Genomic DNA, 25,558 nt, shown 5'->3' with positions numbered 1-25,558 from the left:
ATTTCCTTAGTGGTTATAGGTCTGTTCAGGTTTTCTATTTCTTCCTGGTTCAGTTTTGGTAGTTGATACATCTCTAGGAATGCATCCATTACTTCCAGGTTATCTAATTTGCTGCCATAGAGTTGCTCATAATATGTTCTTATAATTGTTTGTATTTCTTTGGTGTTGGTTGTGATTTCTCCTCTTTCATTCATGATTTTGTTGATTTGGGTCATTTCTCTTTTCTTTTTGGTAAGTCTGGCCAGGGGCTTATCAATCTTGTTAATTCTTTCAAAGAACCAGCTCCTAGTTTCGTTGATCTGTTCTACTGTTCTTTTGGTTTCTATTTCATTGATTTCTGCTCTGATCTTTATTATTTCTCTTCTCCTGCTGGGTTTAGGCTTTATTTGCTGTTCTTTCTCCAGCTCCTTTAGGTGTAGGGTTAGGTTGTGTACTTGAGACCTTTCTTGTTTCTTGAGAAAGGCTTGTATTGCTATATACTTTCCTCTTAGGACTGCCTTTGCTGTATCCCAAAGATTTTGAATAGTTGTGTTTTCATTTTCATTGGTTTCCATGAATTTTTTTAATTCTTCTTTAATTTCCTGGTTGACCCATTCATTCTTCAGTAGGATGCTCTTTAGCCTCCATGTATTTGAGTTCTTTCCGACTTTCCTCTTGTGATTGAGTTCTAGTTTCAAAGCATTGTGGTCTGAAAATAGGCAGGGGATGATCCCAATCTTCTGGTACCGGTTGAGACCTGATTTATGACCTAGGATGTGATCTATTCTGGAGAATGTTCCATGGGCACTAGAGAAGAATGTGTATTCCATTGCTTTGGGATGGAATGTTCTGAATATGTCTGTGAAGTCCATTTGGTCCAGTGTGTCATTTAAAGTCTTTATTTCCTTGTTGATCTTTTGCTTAGACGATCTGTCAATTTCAGTGAGGGGGGTGTTAAAGTCCCCCACTATTATTGTATTGTTGTCGATGTGTTTCTTTGCTTTTGTTATTAATTGCCTTATATAATTGGCTGCTCCCATGTTAGGGGCATAGATATTTACAATTGTTAGATCTTCTTGTTGGATAGACCCTTTAAGTAGGATATAGTGTCCTTCCTGGATGATGGTTAGTCTTAACAGGTGTGAGATGATCTCTCATTGTGGCTTTAAAGCAATTTTTAAAAATTTACCTGTTTAACAGAGAGAGAGAGAGCGAGAGCGCGTGCCCACAAGCAGGGGGAACAGCAGACAGAGGGAGAGGGAGAAGCAGGCTCCCCGTTGAGCAGGAGAGCCCAATGTGGGGCACGATCCTGGGATCAGGACCTGAGCCCGAAGGTAGATGCTTAACCAGCTGAGCCACCCAGGCGCCCCTCATTGTGGTTTTAATTTGCATTTCCCTAATGACTAAAGAATGTTGAGCATCTTTTCATGTATCTGTTGGCTTTGGAGAAATGTTTCGAAAAGGACAAATTTTGAACTGATAGTTACACAAGAGCTAGCAGGCAGTGAATTTAATGAAGATGGTTTATTTTCATTTTGTTTTGGTTTGTGTTTTTTGAAGGTAAATTATTTATGCATAGTCCTGTTAATATCTGTGCAGTATTCAGTAATTCTAATAAAAATTGTTTTGAAAATCTTACGTAAATTTGCAGGTGTTTTATGTTCATACATATATGTTGATAAGGAATACTTCCTAGCCAGTTACTTTGAATGGTAGTTGTTAAATGATAGGATTCTAGTAGGTTGTATGAAGACCTAAGGTTCTCTGTGAAGAATCATATTTGAAATTAAGCTAAGTGGTAATTCATGGTGCTTTGTAAGAGCTTTGGCAGTATAATATATTTTAAGAATTGAAAACTCACCCTGTTTTCCAGCCACCTCCAAAAACCTGATGTCAGCTTGTCAAAAAGTTTGAAAAATGCCAGCTCTTAGTCCTGTTGCATGTGAACATACTTTTTACTTTTGACTTAACATTGATTTACTTGAGTACCACTTTGAGACTTACCCCTATGTTTTCCAAGTCTTTTCTCTTCTTTAGTTTTCATAGCCATAGTTTGTGTTTTGTATTTGCTTTCTTAAATCAATTGGAAAATTGCGTGGTTTTACATGGAAACATTTGATTTTTAATAAGATTTAGATACAGTGTGGTTTTCTTGATTGCCTTTGTTTATTCCAGGAGCTTGTTTACCATTATTGTAAATATTCTTTGTCCCTTTGTACTTTTCTGGGCACAGATTATTCTGTGCTGTATAGTATAGTTCTCCAAAGGTAAGAGTCGAGAACTTATTTTGCTGTGGTTATTTGAATAAGAAAAATAAATGAGAATTTTGAACAGCGAGCAGCTGTATCTTTCACCTTAGCTTTCAGTTTCTCCATTCCTTCCCCCACTCTAGGTGTCTCTCTACCGATAGGAAGTTGTCTACAACTAAAAAAACGCCACAGTTAGCACACCCTGCAACTGAAATCATGTGGAACATAATCCCTAATTGAACAGAATCTCATTCATAATAGAATGGTGTTTTTGTGGAAATAAAATTTTATATTTGGGTATTTGATATTTCTAATTGCCCCCCTCCTACCTCTTTTTCCTAAGTATAAATTTTTTGAAGCAAGAACTATGCCTTTCTGTATACCACAGAGTCTTGGACATTTGATAAATATTCAGGAATTACTTAGTTGATTGGAGAGAGATTAATTCAGTCATTTTGTAGCAGTTTCAGATACTGTAAAAAGGTAATATTTACTTTTCTGAATTATATTTTACACTACATATTTTTAGGTAAAACATTAAATTTATTATGAGTATCATATTTAAGTATTTCTGTGCAGCATTTCTATTCAAGTTGTTTGAACATTATTTCCTTTTTACAGTGTCTGGCATATGGCTATATTTAGACACATAAGAAACACTTGAAAATTTTAAAATAATGATTGAATTCTGTTGTGTATGGTCAGTGGGCTTTGTTTTTTCTGTTGTCTCTATCAGTGGAACATGAGCAGTACAATTTTCAGTCAGGAACAAATTTGTGTGTGTGTGTGTGTGTGTGTGTATTTACATCCTATTTGCAGTTTAAAATTTTGAAAGGTAATTTCTATATTTTTATTTTTCAGAACATCTTAGTCGAACCCTCAAGGTCTAATGGAAGTATGGTTCGCCATTCCTCATCTCCATATGTAGTATATCCACCTGATAAGCCTTTCCTTAATAGTGATCTACGACGCTCCCCAAATAAGCCTACGTTTGCCTATCCGGAAAGTAACAGCAGAGGTAATAGAGCCTAACAAAATAGATGTTTTTTGTTTGTTTGTTTATCCACTACTTTAAAACTCTTGTGTCTTCCATGTATTTTAAAATTAGAGGAGTGGCACCTGGGTGGCTCAGTCAGTTAAGCATTCAACTCTTGATTTCGGCTCAGGTCATGATCTCAGGGTCGTGATTCTCTCTCTCTCCCTGTCTCCTACCCCTACCATACCCACCCCCCCTGCTCACACATGCTCACTCTCTCTCTCAAAAAAAAAAAGAAGAGTATCTATTTCCCCTTACCTATTTTTAACCTCCTCAAAATACAGCACTTTTCTTTTGTTCACTGATTGTTAAACAGTATTGTTCACCAAATCATCAAGACTAAATACTTTGAGAAATCTAGAACTGCTCTGTCATATGCAGTATCAGTCAGGAACCAAAAATCAGTATTTTTGCCTCTGAATTATCCCAAAGATGTATTAGTTCTTTCTCGTCATTCTCATTGCTTTGGTTCAGACTTTCATCATCTATTGCATAGATAATTGTGATACACTCCTAAGTAATTGCTTAGCCTGTGGTCTCCCTCTCATCCCCATTTAAACAACATTCCTGCTATCATCTCCCCTACTTTAAACAAATTTTAGCTCCTCTCCATGGCGTACATAACAAAGTCCTAGATTTTTTTTTTTTTTTAATCTGGACTCCACCTGCCTTACCAACTTCATCCCTATCTTCTCTTCTGTTCTTCCTTACCCACACATCCTTTGCCCTGGCTACTTTGAAATATATTTGTTCCCAAAACTTGCCATCTGTATCAGCTTTCTTGCTGCCTTAGCAAAGTACCACAGCTCAGCAACTTTAACACAGATGTGTCATCACACAGTTTCTGTAGGTCAGAAATCTGGATGGGCTTAGCAGGGTCTTCTGTTTAGGGTCCTATGAGGCTGAAATCAAGGTGTTGACTGGGCTGTGTTCCTTACTAGAGAGTCTAGGAAGGAACCTCCTCTCAGCACATTCAGATTTTTGGCTTGTGGTTATAGAGCTGAGGTTCCATTGTCCTGCTGACTTTTAGTCAGGGCCAGTCTTTCCTCCTAGAGGCTGTCTACATTCCTTCCTTTGCTTTCTTTATGGCCCCCTTTAGGAATGGTGGGTCACGTGTCTTTCATGCTTCATATCTCTCTGTTTAGGGTCCTTTCCCAAAGTCCTTTCGCCATATAGCAGGTATTCAGGGTTTGAAGGATTAGGACATAGGTATCCTTGGGTGTCCATTCTGGCTGCCACACCAGCCTTGTCAAGCTTATAAGTCTTTCTCATGCAGTGCGCTTATTGAAATCTTGCTGTTGTAGAATTGTACTCTTTAAAATCCACATTATGTATTATTTATTTTGAGAAGTCTTCCTCTCTCCCAGCTTCCCCAACACATACCTCTTCCTGCTCTCCTCAGATGTCTCTTCTAAATTCACTTGGGCCTTCATTTTTTGTCAGGGTAAAGCGGGTAGTGGTTTCCTTGTCTGCCCATCCCATACTGAAGGTAGATATCACTGGACTGATACAAAAAGTACTATAAAAGCATAATGGATCATAATGAATATCCGGAGGCATTGCTTAAACGGTTCACAACACCATGCTCTGAAGGGATAAGAGATGCTGATTTACTGTTTCCACATTATTTTTTCTTTTGTTTACTTTCCTCTTCATCTCCTTTTTCCCTCTTTTCTCACATGTTCTTTAAAACCAGTAGTGACACACAAGCAGAATGTAGCATTATCGCTAACACGCTGGGGTAAACATTTGCTGACTTTCTGCTTTATGAATAAATCTGCCCCATTTAACTTAATTCTTTTCATTCTTTAGTAATTACTTTTCTCTGAACTTTTTTTTTTTTTTTTAAGTTTCTTTAGATAAAAGGAAAGATCAGACCTAGATATAATATTGTAGTGGAAGGATTGATATCTAATTCCTAGATTTTGTGTTCCTGCTAGAACTTTGTTGCATGATTATTTTTGTGTGTGTGCTTATTTTTTAAATAAATTATTACTAAATCTTAACAGATTTTTATCCAGTGAGCTTCAGTTATTTATTCTTTGCTTTTTTACCATATGTTGTTTGTATGTTATACAACTTTTATTTTTCTGAATTGCCAAAGTCTTTAGCTGCTGTGTTCAGATGAGTAGCATTTTATTACTTGATTTATTAACCATTGAATTAATTAGTATTTTCTTTATTATCATTATCTTTGAGACACTATATCCTGTAAATAAGAGGTTTCTAGTTAGTAAGTTGAGCACTGAATATAGATATTTGTGCAAAACACCAGACTTCCATTTGAATGAGTGAAGTCTTAATTGGAATAGATACTCTGTATGATAAACTTTTTTTCTTTACATGTAATAAATGCTTTTATTGCACTAATACAGTAAAAAAAAAAATTGTTACTCTTTAATTCTAGTTTAATATATTTTCATTTGATAAATTACCGTTTCACTTTGCTATCTAATAATCACTTTGAAAATATAGTTTGATTAATGCCATGGAAAGAGATAATTAAACTGTTTCTTGTAATTCTCATTTTCATATTCATTTTGAGTTTTAGAAAAGAGATGAGCAAGAAATTGGAAGTTATTACTGCCTTCAAAAAATGTATTGTCCTTGGGACCCCATTTTTCCCCTCCCCCTTGGAACCCTTTAAAAAAATGGTAACGAATGTCAATCCAAAAAATTTAACCTGTTGTTCATGTTATTTAATACATTTCAAGTGACAGTATTGTGCAGAATGTGAACATTTGAAGCAAGATAACTATGAGGCAATTCTGCTAGGCCAGTGCTTTCTAAACCTTTCCCTTATCCTAGTCCACGTGGAAAATGAAATGGTAACGCATGTACAGCACATGGAGATAAACTGATGGGGTTGATGGGAACTAGTCTGGGGTCTTCCACTGTGCCAGGCCACTCGTGGCCCCTGTAAGAGCTGAGAGAGAAAATCTTGACCTATCTATTACAAATTTGTGTCATACCTGTTGGAAAAAGCTCAGCATTATTGTGACCAGTGAGAGAAGTCAAGTTATAGCTAGTGTGCTAGGTATTGATAACAATTTACTGCCCATCTGTTCTTCTAAAGCACTGGTTCTCCAATTTTTTAATTCAGGAAACCCTAATTAACCCACTGCATGTTTACATAAATAGAATAACTGTTTCCCAAATTTAAAAAATATACTGCTAAGAGTGACATTGTTTTTTTTTTTTTTTTTTTTTTTTAGGAGTGACATTGTTTTATACTTTGTAAATCTCTTATTTCTGTCTTAATAGAAAACTGCTTGATTCTCATTTGTGCATTCCATTTGTGTTAATAAATTGTTTTAATTGAAGTATGTGAAAAAAATCTGGCCTTACACGGATATGTAGGTAGAAAAGAAGTAATACTTTAATAGCCTTCCCAACAATTTGTGGATATTTTTATTTGATATTACACCAAAACTTGGCAGGTGGTTTCTTAAAATTTAGTTGCATTGTGGAATCTGAAAACAACATTGATTTTTTTCATATTCTGGGACCTCAGGACCACCTATATGGTGGGAGATTAACTCAGAAGACTCACAGGTTTCAGAAGTGGTTGTAATTATGGCTGAGGCTTACTGAGATGCAGGCTTCCAAATTTCGCCCTCATGGGGGTCACAGAGAAAAACACTTCTTCCTCTAGCAATAAACTGCATGACATGTGTAGTGTTTCTGCCCAGAAAAGCCCACTTAAGGCTCAGACACTATGGCTTTTATTTGGAGCTAGTTACACAAACACTTCGCGCCTGCACAAACAGTCATGATATTCACCATAAAACACTTTTGTTTACGCAATCAAGGCAGACTTGTGCAGCAGGATTTAGTGCCTTAGACATACAAAACCTTATTAATTAGTAACTTTGGGAACATTCCAAGAGCCTAGTTTCCAGAGGGTAGCCAAGGTTCAGGCCTGCTGTATAAATTTTTTTTGTAAGAATTTATTTTTTAATTGAAGGATAATTGACATACGTGTTATATTAGTTACACATATACAACATAGTGATTTGACAGTCCTATATATTATATTCTTCTCACCACAATAAGTATAGTTTACTGTCACCATACAGTGTTATTGCAGTATTATTGGTTGTGTTGCCTATGCTGTACTTTTCATCCCTGTGACTTATTATAACTGGAGTTTGTATCTTAATCCCCTTCACCTATTCTGCCTTATCTCCCACTCTCCTCCCTTCTGGCAACCACCAGTTCTCTGTATTTATGAGTCTGTTTCTGGTTGATTGGTTGGTTGGTTGGTTAGGGTTTTGGTTTTGTTTTTGTTTTGACTCTACATACAAGTGAAATCATACAGTATTTGTCTTTCTGGCTTATTTCATTTAGCATAAAACCCTCTAAGTTGACCCATGTTGTCACCTATGGCAAGATTTCGTTCTTTTTTATGGCTGAGTAATATTCCATTATGTATATATGTGTGGAATATGTAATACTCCATTGTGTATACCACATCTTTATTCATCTATGGATGGACGCTTAGACTAGCTATTATAAATAATGCTGCAATAAACATAGGAGTGCATGTGTCTTTTCAAATTAATATGTTTTCTTTGGGTAATCAGTAGTGGAATTACTGGATCATATGGTATTTCTTTTTTTTTTTTTTTTTAAGGAACCTCCTTAATGTTTCTACAGTGGCTTCCCCAGTTTATTCTTATCAGCAGTGCATAAGGGATCCCTCTTCACATCCTTGTCAACACTTGTCATTTCTTGTCTTTTTGATACTAGCTGTTCTGACTAGTGTGAAGTGATATAGTGGTTTTGACTTGCATTTCCATGCTGATTAGTGATGTTGAACATCTATCTGTTCACGTGTCTATTGGCCATCTGTATGTCTTCTTTGGAAAAATGTCTATTCATGTCTTCTGCTCATTTTTGATTGGATTATTTGTGGATTTTTTTTTGTGTTATGTTTTAGGAGTTCTTTGTCTATTTTGGACATTAACCCCTTATCAGCATACATGATTTGCAAATATTTTCTGCCATTCAGTAGGTTGCCTTTTTGTTTTGTTGATGGATTCCTTTGCTGTGTAAAAACTTTTTAGTTTGATATAGTCTCAGTAGTTTGTTTCTGCTTTTGTTTCCCTGACATAAGGAGACATATCCATAAAAGTGTTGCTAAGGCCAGTGTCCGAGAGATTACTGCTTATATTTTCTTTTAGGAGTTTTATAGTTTCAGGTCTCACATTTAGGTCTTTAATCCATCTTGAGTTTATTTTTATGTATGGTGTAAGAAAGTGGTCCGGTTTCATTCTTTTGCATATAGCTGTCCAGTTTTCCCAGTACCACTTATTAAAGAGTCTGTCTTTTCCCCAGTGTATGTTCTTGCCTCCTTTATCACAGATTAACTGATCATATAAGTTTAAGTTTATTTCTGGGCTCTCCATCCTATTCCATTGATCTGTGTGTTTATTTTTGTGCCAGTACCATACTGTTTTGATTACTATAGCTTTGTTGTATATCTTGAAATCTGGGATTGTGATACCTCCAGCTTTGTTTATCTTTCTCAAGATGGCTTTTGCTATTTAGGGTCTTTTATGGTTCCATATAAATTTTAGGATCATTTGTTCTAGTTCTGTGAGTAATACCAATTGGTATTTTGATAAAGATTACATTTAATCTTGGGGCGCCTGGGTGGCTCAGCCGTTAAGCGTCTGCCTTCGGCTCAGGTCGTGATCTCAGGGTCCTGGGATCGAGCCCCACATCGGGCTCCCTGCTCGGTGGGAATCCTGCTTCTCCCTCTCCCACTCCCCCTGCTTGTGTTCCCTCTCTCGCTGTGTCTCTCTCTGTCAAATAAATAAATAAAATCTTTAAAAAAAAAAAAAAAAGATTACATTTAATCTGTAGATTGCTTTTGGCAATAGGGACATTTTAACAATTCTTTGAATCCATGAGCAGGGTATATCTTTCCATTTTTTTGTGTTGTTGAGAAACATTGAAATAATTTGGTGATATATAAGCCATTCCAGAATGTAGAAAAGGAGAGCATATACCTCATATTGGGTCTTTTTGTTAATCCAGCACATCTTTGATACTACATTTGCTGACATACAGAAATAAAATGGTATGTTCCAGCTAATTGCTCTAATAACTGTAAATGCAGAAGTAAAATACTAGCAAAAGCATTCACTATGAGGTATAATCTAAGGAATGCAAGAAATGTTTGGTATTACAAAGTTTTAGTAGTTCAGAGGAGGTTTAAAAAAAACCTGAATTGATGGGGCGCCTAGGTGGCACAGTTGGTCGGGTGTCCGACCCTTGGTTTCAGCTCAGGTCATGATCTTGTGGTGGGATCGAGCTCCACATCAGGCTCTGTGCTCAGAGCAGAGTCTGCTTGAGTTTCTTTCTCCTTCTCCCTCTGCCCCTCCCCACCATGTTCTCTCTCTCTGGAATAAATAAATAGATCTTGAAAAAAAAAGACCTGAACTGATATATAAAGGCATATATTAATTTTCCCATCTCCTATTATATTTGTTATCTAATTACTCCAGGTTTTTTAGAGAATAGTTCCTTTAAATACTAATCTTTTAGTTTTAAAGTAATCTCTATACCCCACACAGGGCTTGAATTTACAACCCCAAGATCAAGAGTCACATGCTCTACCGACTGAGCTAGCCTAAATACTAATCTTAAATCTGGACTGTTTTCCTCTTCTCATAGTCTTTTCCGTTGATTTTTCAGGTTTCTACGTTGTATGTGTTTCATGTCTGTGTTCTTTCTAATTACACTGTAGTCTCATTGCATAATAGAATAAGCTGGCTATATTATAAAATGTATCAGTCTCCTGTTTGGGGCCTATAACATTCTAGGCCCTAAAAATTTGGTGAATGAATGAATTACATTAATAAACGGAAAAGTATACCTTGTTTTGAGTAAGAAGCCTCGATTTTTACAAGATGACAGTTCTTCCTGCATATTATATGGTTTATATGACGTTTCATGTAAGTCATTGTTTAGGCGAAATGTTTCTGAATATTTAATTGGTAAGAATAAATTTTAAATGTTTTAAAGATTTCTGTAATGTGGGAGACTGGCAGTATCGATGTTTATAAGGTTTTAATAGTTAAAACACTAGAACAATAATAATAAATCAGAATAAAAGTCCTGAAACTGTGGTTTCAGGTATGTGTGTGTGAAACTATGTAGTGGGTATGTGTGTGTGAGTAATAATTACATCTGTATATATTGGTACCTGTGTGAATTTGGTATATGATACAGATGCCATTTAAAGTTCTTCCTTCAATACCAAAGTAACTTTTATTTCACTTAAAGAATTAAATGTAAACATATGTGAAACTATAAGTACAATAAAGGAAAATATAAAGTTTATATTTCTTGAAGTTATAGAAGAATGTTCTACCTATATAAAGAAATAAAGAACTTGATGTGAAATATTGTTACGATGATATGAAAAATCAGAACATCTTTATACCAAAACTGACAACATCTAAATTGGCAGCTATGTTTTCTGGAATTAAAGACCAATAATAAAGTGGTGGGGGGACTTTTTCTTAAGGAATTCAAAAGAAAATTGACCAATTATATATATAAACTTTTAATAGAAATGCAAAATGAAATAACCAGAAGTAGCTTTTGTTTCTTAATCAAAATAACAGAAATATTGTAAGTAATAGTGGTATGTGTTGCCAAAGACACATCTGGTGAAAGTATAAATTGATACAGCCTTTTATGAAGGTACTTTGTTTCAAGCACCTTTCAAATACGGGTATTTTTGGACCCAGCAACTTAATTTTTCAGTTTTTAATTATTGATTATGAGGAAGTAATCTTTTAAGATTATCTGATTGTATGAGGGAATGCTCACAGTTTGATAGTGCTAATGTGAAAAAGAAAACTTAGATAAATTTTGATCTCAATTTATTTTATGCATATCAAAAAAGATTGAAAGCAGTAGCCAAAAGTGATAGTCATTATCTCTTGGTAGTAGGAGTATAAGTTGTTCTTTTTGTTGTATTTTCCTGTGCTTTCTGTAGTGAATATGTATTACTTTTATAATCAGAAACTTTGGGTGGGGGGGACAGTTTAAAGAATAATTAGAATTTTTCCTATATAATGAAAAATTGAGATTTAAAAAAATAGTCCTTTTTGTGCTTGAGATCTTTAACTCTACAATTGGATTCTGCATGTGATCCTATTAATGAAACAGAAGAAGGATTGGTAGTTAATGTACTTTTGGACAGTTAGGAATTTTGTATGATTAGCTAAATATTTTTACCATTTTATAAAATCTTTAAAATGTTTTACCATAATTTGGTTTTTGAGTCTCTAGCGTGTTTCGGAGACTCAATATGTCTTTAAATGGATTTTTTTAAAAAAACAATTATGTGGCAGTAATTAGCATTTCATTTTTCCCAAAGAGTGATTCTCCCCTGGGCCCACCCATGTTTTATTTTTTATTTAGATGAGTTCTTTTTTTTTCATTGAACCTTCTCCATATATTTATATTATTCGTGTTTGGATTTGGCAGCTATATTTTCTGCTCTGAAGAATCTTCAAGATAAGATTCGACGCTTAGAACTTGAAAGGATTCAGGCAGAAGAAAGTGTGAAAACCTTGTCTAGAGAAACAATTGAATATAAGAAAGTATTGGATGAACAGATACAAGAAAGAGAGAATTCAAAGAATGAGGAGTCAAAGCACAATCAAGGTTTGTTTAATTATGAAGGAAATGAAACCTACAAATACACAAAATACAAAATGAAATACACAAAATAAGTATTGTAAAATTATTCTAAAAGCAATTTCATGTTCGTATTTTCTAGTAGTCAGTGTCTTTGGGCACTCCAGAATTGCATTATACTCAAGTGCATTTTGAAGAGCACATCCTGATGGTCCTGCATTATATTTACTGACCGAATTCAAGACAGATTGGACCTAGCATATAGGAAGAGAATGACTTAGGTCACCTGAATAGGCTTCTAGAGCTACTGGAAAGTGTTTGTTGTATACACAGTAGAGTTAATTCCCATTAAATAGCTTGTTACAACTGTTCCATGAGTGAGCTAATTTCTGCTTTTCTTACATATTCTTTTTAGAACTGACCTCTCAGTTGTTAGCTGCAGAAAGTAAGTGTAATCTTTTAGAAAAACAGTTGGAATACATGCGCAATATGATAAAGCATGCAGAAATGGAAAGGACATCTGTCTTAGAAAAACAGGTATGGTACATCACAGATTCGTTTTCAGGAACAGTTAGTTATGGGGAAAATTAGACTGACCTAAAGATCTTTTTTCTCAGTAAAGACTTGGTTCTGTTATAATCATTTCTCCTTTTATCCTGATCACTGATAGCAGTACCAGTAGTTCATCTTGAGAAACAACTAGTGTAAGCTTTGAGGGAAAATGTGATTTCTTTCTTCAGCATAGCTATAAAGAGGTTTCCTTTTTGGCTGACCTTCACACACCCTGCCATATCCTCTGCATATAGCTTTGATAGCTTCTGGCTTTTGAACAGTATAACAGCCCAAGACTGAAATTACTTGAATCATTTATAGGGTGGGGAAGGGGGTAGTCCATTCAGTCTGCCACATGATTGGAAATAGCCCATTTCCTAAGAATGGTTCCAATACTGGAAATAAAATATGATTTATGCCAATTTTTAACAGTGTATTTTTTAGGGCAGTAACTATCCACTAAGGTGGATTGGAGGGAATTGATAGTTCACACAAATTCCTGGGAAAATTACAGTTTTACTTTATCTTACTCAAATTTCTATTAGTATGACACTTATTGCCATAGTCTTATAGATGAAGATATACTGTTTAAAAATTTAGGTACTTAGTGTTTTGGCTTTTTTTTTACTAATAGACCTCAATTTAGCCTAGTTTAATGGTTTACTCTGTGACTGTCGGATGGTAGTCTTTTCAAAGCCTTGACACTAAACCTAAAAAAATAATGATGTTTTGCATAGAATTCAGAGGAAGTATAAATGATAGATATAAAAAACATAAGTATTACCTTAATTAAGAGATTAACTGTGTAAGAGAACCAGACTCATTGAAAGTATTAGTCTATATGTATCTAATAAATCCCTGCTATCTCAGAGTGTAATGAAAGTCTCAGTATATGGACCCAAATATTATAATAGTATATGGTAAGAACAGGATTCCACTTGTATTTTTTTGTTTTCTCCCTGTGGTTTCATCTTAATATTGTTCTCCTAGAATTTCTCTATAGTATCTAAGTACTTCTATGAAAGGCCAGACAAATACAGTATATGCCCAGTGTCAGTTACTTTTTGTTTTGTCAAATTATCATGCTGTGTTTAATACTGTTCCCCAGGTTTCCCTCGAAAGAGAACGACAACATGATCAAACACATGTGCAGAGCCAGCTTGAAAAGTTGGATCTTCTGGAACAGGAGTATAACAAACTTACCACAATGCAGGCTCTGGCAGAAGTCAGTGAATGTTTCTTTTACTCATCAGTGCATAATATTGGTTCTTTTGTAAAATTGATCATTTTAAAATACTGGATATTCATAGGAAGAAAAGTGACCTTGTAGCAAAGAAACAGGAATTTTTAAAGGACAAAAATGTAAATTTGGAGAAAGTGTTCACATTTTATAATCTTGATGTACATAAGGAAGTAGTTCTTTTTGAAAATGTTGGAAGCTTAAATGTTTTTGATCATCCTTAAGGCTTGAATTACTTGGTTTAAGTTGTTCTCTTTAGTTTTAATTGATTCACTTGGGAAGTATTTAATACCACTGAGATTAAGTTCCCAATTTAGCTTCCATGTATCCTATATTCCTTCATACAGAGTTGTGTTCTTTGGCCATAGATTTTACCCATAATTCTATTCAACTGCCTCACAGCTACTTCACAAATGACTAATAATGAATCACAAAGGAGAATGTCATGGTTATTGGCAAGCACAGTGTCATTACTGGAGTGAAATAACAAGCATATATTTGCTGTGCTAAAATTTTATAGCAGATTACTATGTTGCTGTATTAAAATTTTACATAAAGACACTAAATCTTTTCACTAACCACTTTTAATATTTTTATCACTAGAAAAAAATGCAAGAGTTGGAAGCAAAACTCCGTGAAGAAGAACAGGAAAGGAAACGTATGCAAGCTAAGGCAGCCCAGGTAAGTTGCAGTGTCAGCAGGTAGGCTCCTCATATTTCATACTTTCTTTATATATAAACAAAAGATTAAATGTGGGCTTCTTAGATTATTTATATTTTGGAATAGCCCAATATATAAATTGTCAGACATAGCCTGGTATGGAAAATGCAAACCTATATTTTTACAGACAGAGAGTAAAAGTTGAGCAGTTTTTAGAGTTGTTCAAATTGTGGGGTTTCAATCAGCATTTTAAAAAAATTAATAGACTAAAAAACATCAAAGATATATATAATAAGGTGATACTTAATCATGTAAAATTTCTCACATGGGACACTACCGGAAATGTTTGAAAGCCATCGTGTAGTTTTCTTCTTACACATTTTCCTTTTCCTTGGTGGCCTCAAAACACCAGGACAGAAATTGAGGTAATGGGCTATCCCAATAGCTAGTGACCCATACTAATTCACAAAAGCTACCATATAAGGAACGCGAGCTCTGTTTGCTCCTAGTCTTTGATTTTATCCCATGCAGTGGCTACCGGATGGAATAGGTGAGGCAGTTTGAAGTCACAGAAACACTGAGTTTATGTATACCAACCAGAACTGCCTTTCTAAAAGATACAGTAATACTTTTGTACCCCGTAAGTCTTACAAATAAACACCTTGTTTGTAACTGACGACTCTCTTAAGAGCTTATTTATTCAAATACCTCCCATATATTGCCCTCCCACTTCAAAGTCTTTAAGTTTTATAAATTTGTATGTATCTTTTCTCATCATATTAACACAAGAAGCAGGTCTTGATTCCAAAACAGTTAGGAGTGGCGGCTCTGCAGTTCAGGCTGTGGTCCGATGCCAGCGGATTCCTGAGCTCAGTTCATGTATGGGCTCGCAGGACTGTAAACATTCTGTTATCTTTGTCGTCTTGTCTACTTCTTCCATTACTTCCCAGAGCTCACTGAGTTAACATAATCTCTATTAAACCTGATGTATTTTCTTTCTCAAATATTTACCTTCTGATCAATTTGTATATTTTTGTTTTTATTATTTTATTTATTTTTTGCTTCAGTGTGCTGAGATACATAGTCATGTGGCTTTATTTTCGATCACCAACAAATTTTGAAATTACTTGGTTTCTCTGCCCATTCCACTTTAGGGTAGGCCACTTTACTGTGTCTCCATTTCCTCACTTGTAACATGCAAACTCATGGATTGTGCTTTATATACATTGTGGTGGTGAGTCCTATTGTACATGAAATAAAAATTAAGCAAGTTCATTATTTTATTAACTTAAATTTTAATTTACAGTATTTTCGCTTTCTTTTTTCATTTCTCAGGCATAAAGAAGGGACCAAATAGTTATTACTGATAATATAGTAAAGGTTTTGAATTCTCTTTCAGTAAAGATTTTGAGTTCTGATAGTGAAAACTATTATAGTGGAATAACAATGACCAGGGATCGTACATGGTTCCAAGTCAAGCTTTTTTTTTTTAAGATTTTATTTATTTGAGAGAGTGTGAGCACATGGTTGGGGGGAGGTGTAGAGGAGGGAGATAGGGAGAAGCAGACTCCCAGTGAGCAGGGAACCGGATGCCGGGCTCCATCTCAGGACCCCGGGATCATGACCCTGAGCCGAAGGCAGACGCTTAACCGACTGAGCCTCCCAGGCAACCCCAAGTTAAGTTAACCTTAACTTTCGCAGTCTCGGGCAAGATACTTAACGATTCAGAGCTTGGATTTTAACATTGATTAAGTGGTCTTCATATTATATCTTCCTAGTATTAGAGAGATCAAACAAGAGAAAAGACAACGAAAGTACTTTAAAATGGTAAAATTCTGCCACACAAATAGATAACCACTACCAGGAAGAACTAAATAAACTAGAAGTTAATTTTCAAAAAAATTGTTCTTTTTATGCTAGTCAAACTCTTTTGGCTTCATAGGTATTCCAGAGTAGTAATTTTATGTTCAATGAATTCTATCTATTCAGTTTAGTATATATAAAGCATTGTTAGATGTGTGGGAATGTAGATGCTCCTGAGGTAGGCATCTGCCTAATGAATGCAGTCATTGTAGGAATTATTAGTATTCTGTTTCTTTAATCCATTGATTCTGAGTGTTCGTTCCAGCTCCATCATAATTTCCTGGGGAACTTTAAAGTACTTTTTAAAACAATGAGGTCCAGAGAAGATCGTGACATTCTGAATGATTCTCATAAACTCCAAATGATTTTGATACACAGGCTGGTTTGAAAACCACTACTGTAGACAAATACACACAACTGTTTTTTGTTTTTTGTTTTAAGGAAATCTGTAAGTTGGTTTAGGGAAGGCACCAGTCCTTGTTTGATATCCCTAGTAATTAGTTATGGAATTTCTACCATATGCATAGGAAACGATTTTTAAATTAACGTAGTCACTAAGCTTCTAGAGGAAAGGGCATAATAGCATTTGCTGTGACATACCTTTCAGTTCTTTTGGACATAAATTTCCGGTTTCTTTGTCTTAAATTGTAAGAGTATGAGTTTTTTAAAGAGGAAGAAATGTATTTTGCTCTCCAACTGCTTTGTGTCTGGCACTGATGTGGTTGCCATGTGTAAAAAAGAAGAAAATATTGAAGCATTGGTTTGGAGTTAGATATATTGCATTTAACTCATTAGGTCTAATTTATGGAACAACTGCAAATAATGGAGCTAAAGGGTTCCAAAATTAAAAAAAAAAAAAAACATAGCACTTAAAGATAAAATGAGAGACTTGTATTGATTTAAAATATTTGACAAATGTTGACAGATTGATTCACAGATTGATTCAAGACAGGTTACACAGCTATGGTGTGTTTTTCAGTCAGATACTACTATAAGGTTTTTACAGGTCTTTACATGGCAAATCTCAAATTTAAATAATAGCTTTTATTTCTATAGCATTAACTTTATGTTGTCCTGTTTTTCTTAGTTGCAGACTGGTCTAGAAACAAATAGAATTATCTTTGAAGATAAGACAACTCCATGTGTTCCCAATGCAAGAAGAGTTAAAAAAAAGAAGTCAAAACCACCAGAAAAGGTACGAAAATGGGACCAATAAGTCAAAGTGCTGATTATTACTTAGCGTAATTTATGTGAAAATACTCATAAAACAGTATGGTACATCAACCTTGGATAAGGAGATCTCTTTCATTCAGTTTCTTCATTGGGAAGATGGGGATAAGTAATAACTACATATAAATTTTTACCTTGATAGATAATATATATGAAAGCATTTTAGAACTGCAAAACACTACACAAATCTTAATTATTATTCAGTATTGCTTTAACGACTTTTTACTCTTAAAATGTTTTTAGGTGTATGTAACTATACATACATCACATACATACACACTCTGTTTCTTTACTGAGACTGTAATTGCTGTTTTGGCAGGTACTATTTTTTCCTTCCTAGCCTTTCCTAGGCTAGGATGCAAGTTGTCAAGTATTATTAGGAGCTCGAGAACATTCCAGTATCGATAAAGCAAGTAGTAGCCCAGCAGTAAGCTGAAATTTCAGGTTAGTGGTGTATGGTCAGCTTTTATCATCATGTGAGTAAACTTGTTTTTCTTTCCTTTCCATTCAGAAAGGTTCTAGGAACTATTTTGCTGCACAACCACATTATAGATTATGCTTGGGGGATATGCCTTTTGTAGCTGGAAAGGTGAGTTGGTCAAAGTCTGGATTTTTTTTTTTTCTTTACAACCTAGCTCTTTGAATTGAATCAACTCTTACACCTGCATGCCTATAAATGTTGAAAACATTTTTCTGTCCCTTTGCCATATGGATCATAGTGATGTGAGAAGAGATAGAAGAAGGTTTTATGGGATTGGGGGAGCAGAGAAGAGACAAGGGGGACTTTAAAGCAGGTAAAGCATATGTGCAAGGAAGGTTATGAACAAAATCTGACACCCTGGTTTGGAGAAGGGGTGTTTGCAGATAGGAGTAAATGAAATAGGAAATAGTAATTTGTAGCATTGGGTTTTTAGTATCAATCTTGTTCATTTATATTTAAATATAGGTAGATATTTAAATAAATAGAAATCACATACTGTTTGTCCACACATGCATATTACTTACAGAACTCATTCTCCAAGAGGCAGTCAGAAATAGACTTGAATCTTCTGTTCCTTGAGTGTTTAAATGTAGAGATGGTAATTTTGTCAAATATCAGCAAGTACTGGGTCATTTCTAATAAATGCTTCACACTGTGTTAGTTTAGGGGCACCTGGGTGGCTCAGTTGGTTGAACGGCCGACTCTTGATTTCAGCTGAGGTCATGATCTCAGGGTCCTGGGATCAAGCCCCAAGTCCTGTTTTGCACTCAGCAGGGAGTTTACTTGAGATTCTCTCTCCCCCTTCCCTTCTCCCCACTTGCTCTCTAAAATAAATACTTTTTTTTCAATACATCTGATGAGACCTCATTAATTCTAGACCACTTTATTTGAAAGTTCCTAAGTAAGTTAAAATCTTTCACTGTAAATTCTCATTGTTCTTTTTCTGCTTTCAGAGATCCACATAGAACAAATGAGCCCTTGACTAGGGAAATTTTAAATATTTATTTAAATTGTTACGTGAAAATAACTTTATTCTCATCTCCTTAATTCTCTTCTAGGTTATAAACACTTCCATTTTCTTCAGCTATTCCGGATGTGTTTTATGAGTTTCTTTACCTCCTCATCACTCTCTTCCTTTCTAAATGTGGTGTGACTAGTACAGAATAGAGACTTTGTCATCTTTGAGAGTCTGTCAGCTCAAACTAGCATCATATTAATGTTCTGGGGGAAGCCACATCATCCCTCCCTCTCATTAGTTTGAGTTAACTGAAGTAACGGGTGTTTTCCTGAATCTTTGCATTAGCCTCTGTAGTGTAGGCCCTATACTTGTAGATTTAATTATTTTATACAGAATTTGTAAGTAAATGAAATTCTATAGGAATAGATTCACCCTATCCCACATTACATTAGAATCTAGTTCATTATTTGTGTTATCTCCACATTTAATTGCCTGTCTTCGATAATTCTCATTGAATTCATTAATACAAAGGTTAAACAGGACAGGTTCAAAGTCCAGGCTTTTCAACTAAACTCCTTCTGAAGTTATTTGTACTGAGCCCCTCATCGGGCTTCCTGCTTAGCGGGAAGTCTGCTTCTCCCTCTCCCTCTGCTCCTTATGCTCTCTCTCACTTGCTCACTCTCTCAAATAAATAAAACCTTTAAAAAAAATAATTATTCAAATTGGGGCACCTGGGTGGCTCAGTCGGTTAAGCGGCTGCCTTCGGCTCAGGTCATGATCTCAGGGTCCTGGGATCGAGCCCCGCATCGGGCTCCCTGCTCAGCAGAGAGCCTGCTTCTCCCTTTCCCCTCTGCCTGCCGCTCTGCCTACTTGTGCTCTCTCTCTGTCAAATAAATAAATTTTTAAAAATCTTTAAAAAAAAATTAAAAAATAATTATTCAAATAGCTAAGAATGTGCTGTCACCTAGCCAAGTGTTCCTCAAATTCTCTATTGTGAAGGATCAGTTTTTATTTTTAATTATATGTTGTCATAGACCAGTACACTTGTAAAATGCAATAAAAATGAATTACTAGAAAAATGAAATTAAAAAGACATAAAATACACATCCTGAGTTTTAAATTATAGATTGAACGGATAAAAAATTACATTAATAAATACAACCAGAAAAATAACAGGAAAAGGAATTTTAAAAACTATATACTGCTTATTGAAAGTATACATAGGCAATTAGTATAGCCAATACATATTACAAGTTACAAGCGGAATAGTGATTTCACATACATATTTTCACACTTTAAATGAATACCATGTGTATCAGCATTTAAATTGTGAATGAGACAAATGAATTTGGTTCTTGATAATCAAGGTTGTATTGATGACTGCAGAGTTGCAAGGCAGAATGTATATCTAAACCATTTTAATTGTAGGTGAATTTAAATCATCTTGATAAAAACATAGACTAACTTTTTAATTTTGAAATGATTCTAGATTTATAGGAAGTTGCAAAAATAGTAAAGGGTCCCATGTACCTTCATCTGGTGTACCGTAGCAGCGGTACATTACGTAACATAGTATAGTTTCACAACCAGGAGATTAGCACTGGTACAATCCACTGACCTTACTCAGATTTCTCTAGTTTCACATGTCCTTGTTGGTGTGTACGTGTGTATACACATGCGTGGGTTTAGGTCAGTACGATTTTATCACATTTATATTCATGCAACCACCACTCCATATCTAGTTTTGCCATTTCAAAAATGGGAATCATGCAGGATGTAACCTTTTTGAGATTGACCTTTTACTCAATATAAATCCCAAGATTCATCAAATTGTTGTGTGTATCCATAGTTCCTTCCTTTCTCTTGGCTGAATATCCCATGGTGTGAATGTACCACAGTTTAATGATTCACCCATTGAAGGACCTTTGGGTTGCTCCAAGTTTTTGGTGTTCACAAACAAAACCAGTATAAACATTGTGTACAGGTTTTTGTGTGGACATAAGTACTCATTTCTGTGGGATAAATGTCCGGGAATGTGATTGCTGGATTGTATGGTAAGTGTATATTTTGTTTTTAAACTCCCCAATTATTTTTGAGTGATTGTACCATTTTTCATTCCTAGTAGCAATGCCCAAGAGATGAAGTTTTTCCCCATCCTTACCAGCATTTAATATTGTCACTTTTTATTTTAGCTGCTTGCTGAGTATGATATCTCATTGTGCTTTTAATTTATATTACACTAATGATGGTAGTCCTGTTCTTTTCATGTGCTTATTTACCATCCATATATCCTAATGAAATATCTATCTACATTTCTTGCCCTTTTTTAATTGGGTTGGTTATTTTGTTTGTTTTTTTTACTGTTAGGTTTTGAGTTCTGCATTTTGATACAAGTCATATGTCAGATACATAGTTTGCAAGTATATTCTCCCAGTCTTTCTTCCTCTTACAGAGTTTCACAGAGCAGCTTTTTGTTTTGATGAAATCCAGTTAATTGATTTTTGCTTTTTAATGGATCATGCTTTTGCTGTCAAGTCTAAGAACTCTTTGCCAGGACAGACATCCTGTAGGTTTTCACTTATGTTTCATATATATTTTATAGTTTTATATTTTACATCTCAATCTGTGATCTACTTGAAATGATTTTTGTATACAGTAAGAGGCTTGTTAGGTCAAGGTTTATTTTTGATTCTGTTCCATCGATATAGGTGTTTACCTCTTTGCCCGTACCACACTGCCTCGATCACTGTGGCTTTTTATAATAAGTCTTAACATCAGGCAGAGTGATTCTTTTCTCTATTCTTTTTCACAATTGTTTTAGCTCTTCTAGTTTCTTTGACTCTTCATATGAATTCTAGAATAAACTTGTCTCTGTCTACAAAAAAAAAGTCTTGTTATAATTTTGATTGGAATTACATTATACCTATAGATCAGCTTAGGAGAATTGATGTCCTTATTATGTTGAGTCTTCCAGACCATGAGTACAGTATAGCTTTTATTTATTTATTTAGATCTTTGATTTCTTTCATCAGTATTTTGTGGTTTCCGGCATATTGGTTCCATGTCTGTTTTATTAGATTTATACTCACATGTTTTTTTTTGGAGCAAGTGTAAGTTGTATTTAGTTTTAATTTAGTTTCTATGTGATCATTGCTAGTATAGTTTTTGTATGTTGAACTTACATTCTGTGATTTTAGTCCTAGGAATTATTTTTTGGATTGGTTTGGATTTTCTATGTAGAGAAGCATGTCATCTGTAAATAGGGACAGTTTTATTTCTTTTTAATTTGCATGCCTTTTATTTCTTTCTCTGCCTTAATGCACTAGCTAGGATTTCCAGTATTACATTAAGCAAGAGTGATGAGAGTGGACATCCTTGCCTTTTTTCTGATCTTAAGTGGGGGGAGAACGTTAGCATTCAGTCTCACCAGTAAATAGGGTGTTAGCTGTAGGTTGTCAATGCTCTTTATTTAAAAAGGAAATTTCCTTCTGTTTCTACTTTGCTGAGAGTACCTGATTGGGCGCTGGATATTTTCAAATGCTTTTCTTCATTAAATGATATGGTTATGTGATTTTTCCTTTTTACTGTTGATATGCTACATTACATTGATCGATTTTTTAAAATAATTGGACTAGTCTTGAATTCCTGGAACAAACCTGACTTGGATATGGTATACATACTTCTTCATATATAATGCTGGATTCAGTTTGCTACCTAACAATGGAAAGTAGGATAAAAGAGAGTATCCGTTAGCATAGTGGTTTTCAAACCTGCTGGTCAGAGTCAAGTGGCAAACTTAAAAATACACATTTCCAAGCCTTGACCCCACACTGATTGAGTTTGGAGTGCTACCTAGGAATCTGCATTTTAAACAAGATGATGCTCATGGAGCCAAGTTAGTCCAGCCATCTGTTTGTAAATTGAAATAGCTTATGGAGATTATTGTTTAATATTCAAAACTGGAAATTTTGAGAAGGATACCAGGTTTTTCCCATGGTTGTTTATGTGACAAGGATGAACTTAGTGCGTCTTACTGTTTGAGGATAGAGAAATGAATCTGACAACAGTCCCTACCACCTGGAAGTACATACACCACTTAGTAGGTGAAATACATGTGCAAACACAATTGTAATACATTGTGATAAACACTATGATAGAGATAAATGCTGTAGTTGATCTGAGAGTGGACGACTTAATTGGACCAATTCGTTACCTGGAGGTTTTAAGGAAGTCTTTAAAAGTTAATATACTTGAACTGGGTTTTAAGGAATGGTAAAAGTGTTGGCCACACAAAAGAAGTGGTATGTGCAAATACAGTTTATTTAAATACAGATTTTCAGAGAGAGTTCAGTGATTCATCAGTTGCATACAACACCCAGTGCTCATTACTTCCACGTGCCTTCCTTAATGCCCATCACCCAGTTACCCCCACTCCCCTCCCCTCCAGCAACTCTGTTTCCTAGAATTAAGAATCTGTCATGGTTTGCCTCCCTCTCTGTTTTCATCTTACTTTATTTTTCCTTCCCTTCCTCTGTGTTCATCTGTTTTGTTTCTTAAATTCCACATATCAGTGAAATCATACGGTATTTGTCTTTCTCTGACTGACTTATTTCACTTAGCATAATACCCTCTAGTTTCATCCACGTTGTTATATGTTAATAAAATTAAAATAAGCAAGCAGAGAAATTAAGGGATGGTGGGACATAAGGCCAGGGAGTATCAGTTGCAGCTCAATGATAGACGACTTTTTTCTATGCTAAGGAGTTTGGACATTAGAGTTCGTGGGCTTAACATCAAATATTTCAAGTAGGAGAACAACCTGATATTACTATTAGAGTAATATTTTAGGAGGAGAGCCGATAGCACTATGGAGTTAAAGACTGAACACACTGGGGGCAGGGAGGCCAAATGGCATCTTCCTGTAGCAAATAGAAGTGGTTGCAAGGGAAAGACAGTAAGGTGGAGACTTAAGAGGTGGATTGGAGATATTTCAGAGGTTAAATGGGACTTGGTATTTGGATTTCCTCTAGGAGATTTAGATCCTAGCCTCTCTATTGGTGGGGGTCTTTTTACTCAGCTTAGGGAGTAAACAGGAAACAGATTCAGACAATGTGGCTTCAATTAATTCTCATTTTTCTTCAGTCCACCAGTCCTAGCCATGCTGTGGTAGCCAATGTTCAGCATGTCTTGCATCTAATGAAGCAACACAGTAAAGCCCTGTGCAATGATCGAGTGGTCAACAGTGTTCCTTTGACAAAGCAAGGTTCTTCACGAAGTGGTAAAAGTAAGAAGTTGTCAGTAACGCCTTCCTCCTCCAACAGCATTAATGAAGAGTTATCAGAAGTCTTACAGACTTTACAAGATGAATTTGGGCAAATGAGCTTGTGAGTTTTAGTTTTGGGGTTTTTTTTTTAATTATATTTAGTTCTAGGGGCACCTGGGTGGCTCAGTCAGTTAAGCGTCTGCCTTTGGCTCAGGTCATCCCGGGGTCCTGGGATTGAGCCCCACGTTGGCCTCCGTGCTCAGCGGGGAATCTGCTTCTCCCTCTGCTCCTCCCCGCTGCTTGTATTCTCTGCCTCTCAAATAAATAAAATATTTTTTTAAAAAACTTATAGTTCTAAAACTTCCTTTTAACTTCTCAGTGACTTCATTAATTGTTAATTTCTTCAGCAAATACCTGAGCACAGTCCTTGCACCAACCGCTGAGTAAGTTACTAGGACCTTAACAAATACAACTGTTCTGGGGGAAATCTCTCCCTTTTCTAATACTGTTAAATGTTTTCAAGACCAAGGTTTACATTTAAGTTTTATTTCCTTATTCAGGAGCTTGATATACATTGAGTTTAGTTAAATGATAAGTTTGGATGTATCTGAGGAACAAGATCCTTTCTTTCCAGGCTTTCCTTTTTACATGCATACTATTCTGGGGGAGGTAGGAATATAAATAATTAGGTCTTTGAAATTAAGAAGTCCTTTTGCGTTTGCCTCCAGTGCCTTTCTTGAACCTTTAAACCATCTTGTTGCTCTGTTTAAGAAATTGAGTCATTTTTTATTGCACAGAGCAGTGGTCCCATGGTGAGTGGGTTGTGGTGGACCTAACCATGAAACCAGAAACTTAACCAAGCCCTGCTTTTATTTTTTGTACAGTGATCACCAGCAGCTTGCGAAACTTATCCAAGAATCCCCAACTGTTGAACTGAAAGACAACTTAGAGTGTGAACTGGAGGCGTTGGTGGGGAGGATGGAGGCCAAAGCCAACCAAATAACTAAAGTTCGAAAATACCAAGCCCAGGTAACTCCAGCTCAATTTCCCTTTCCCTGTTTCTAATGATTAAAAAACAAGAACAAGGCAGAACCAAAACCCTTTTCCTTGATGACACTGAAGGGTATCACAGTTAGGGAGCTACAGGGAGCATTTCGTTACTGTAGACACTAACTCGGTCCCTTCATTATTAAGAATTGGTGTTCGGGGCACCTGGGTGGCTCAGTCGTTAAGCGTCTGCCTTCGGCTCAGGTCATGATCCCAGGGTCCTGGGATCGAGCCCCACATCGGGCTCCCTGCTCCGCGGGAGGCCTGCTTCTCCCTCTCCCACTCCCCCTACTTGTGTTCCCTCTCTCGCTGTGTCTCTCTCTGTCGAATAAATAA

The 25,558-nt window shown here is 35.6% G+C and overlaps 1 protein-coding gene across 2 annotated transcripts in view; it reads left to right on the top strand.

Annotated features, from left to right (window-relative positions):
- CEP57 (centrosomal protein 57) overlaps positions 1–25,558 on the top strand; it is a 40,659-nt gene that overhangs the window by 12,950 nt on the left and 2,151 nt on the right. For both annotated transcript variants that reach the window (XM_032426236.1, XM_032426237.1), the window contains exons 2-10: positions 3,090–3,246; positions 11,776–11,955; positions 12,344–12,465; positions 13,589–13,705; positions 14,324–14,401; positions 17,331–17,438; positions 17,985–18,062; positions 24,055–24,296; positions 25,060–25,204. In XM_032426236.1, coding sequence (XP_032282127.1) covers positions 3,090–3,246; positions 11,776–11,955; positions 12,344–12,465; positions 13,589–13,705; positions 14,324–14,401; positions 17,331–17,438; positions 17,985–18,062; positions 24,055–24,296; positions 25,060–25,204 — 1,227 coding nt within the window. The remainder of the gene's footprint in view (positions 1–3,089; positions 3,247–11,775; positions 11,956–12,343; positions 12,466–13,588; positions 13,706–14,323; positions 14,402–17,330; positions 17,439–17,984; positions 18,063–24,054; positions 24,297–25,059; positions 25,205–25,558) is intronic.

Source organism: Phoca vitulina, unplaced genomic scaffold, assembly GCF_004348235.1.
Source record: "Phoca vitulina isolate PV1807 unplaced genomic scaffold, GSC_HSeal_1.0 scaffold34, whole genome shotgun sequence".
Classification (NCBI taxonomy): Eukaryota; Metazoa; Chordata; class Mammalia; order Carnivora; family Phocidae; genus Phoca; species Phoca vitulina.
The sequence above is the reverse complement of the archived record's forward strand: the minus strand, read 5'-3'. Positions and strand labels throughout refer to the sequence as shown.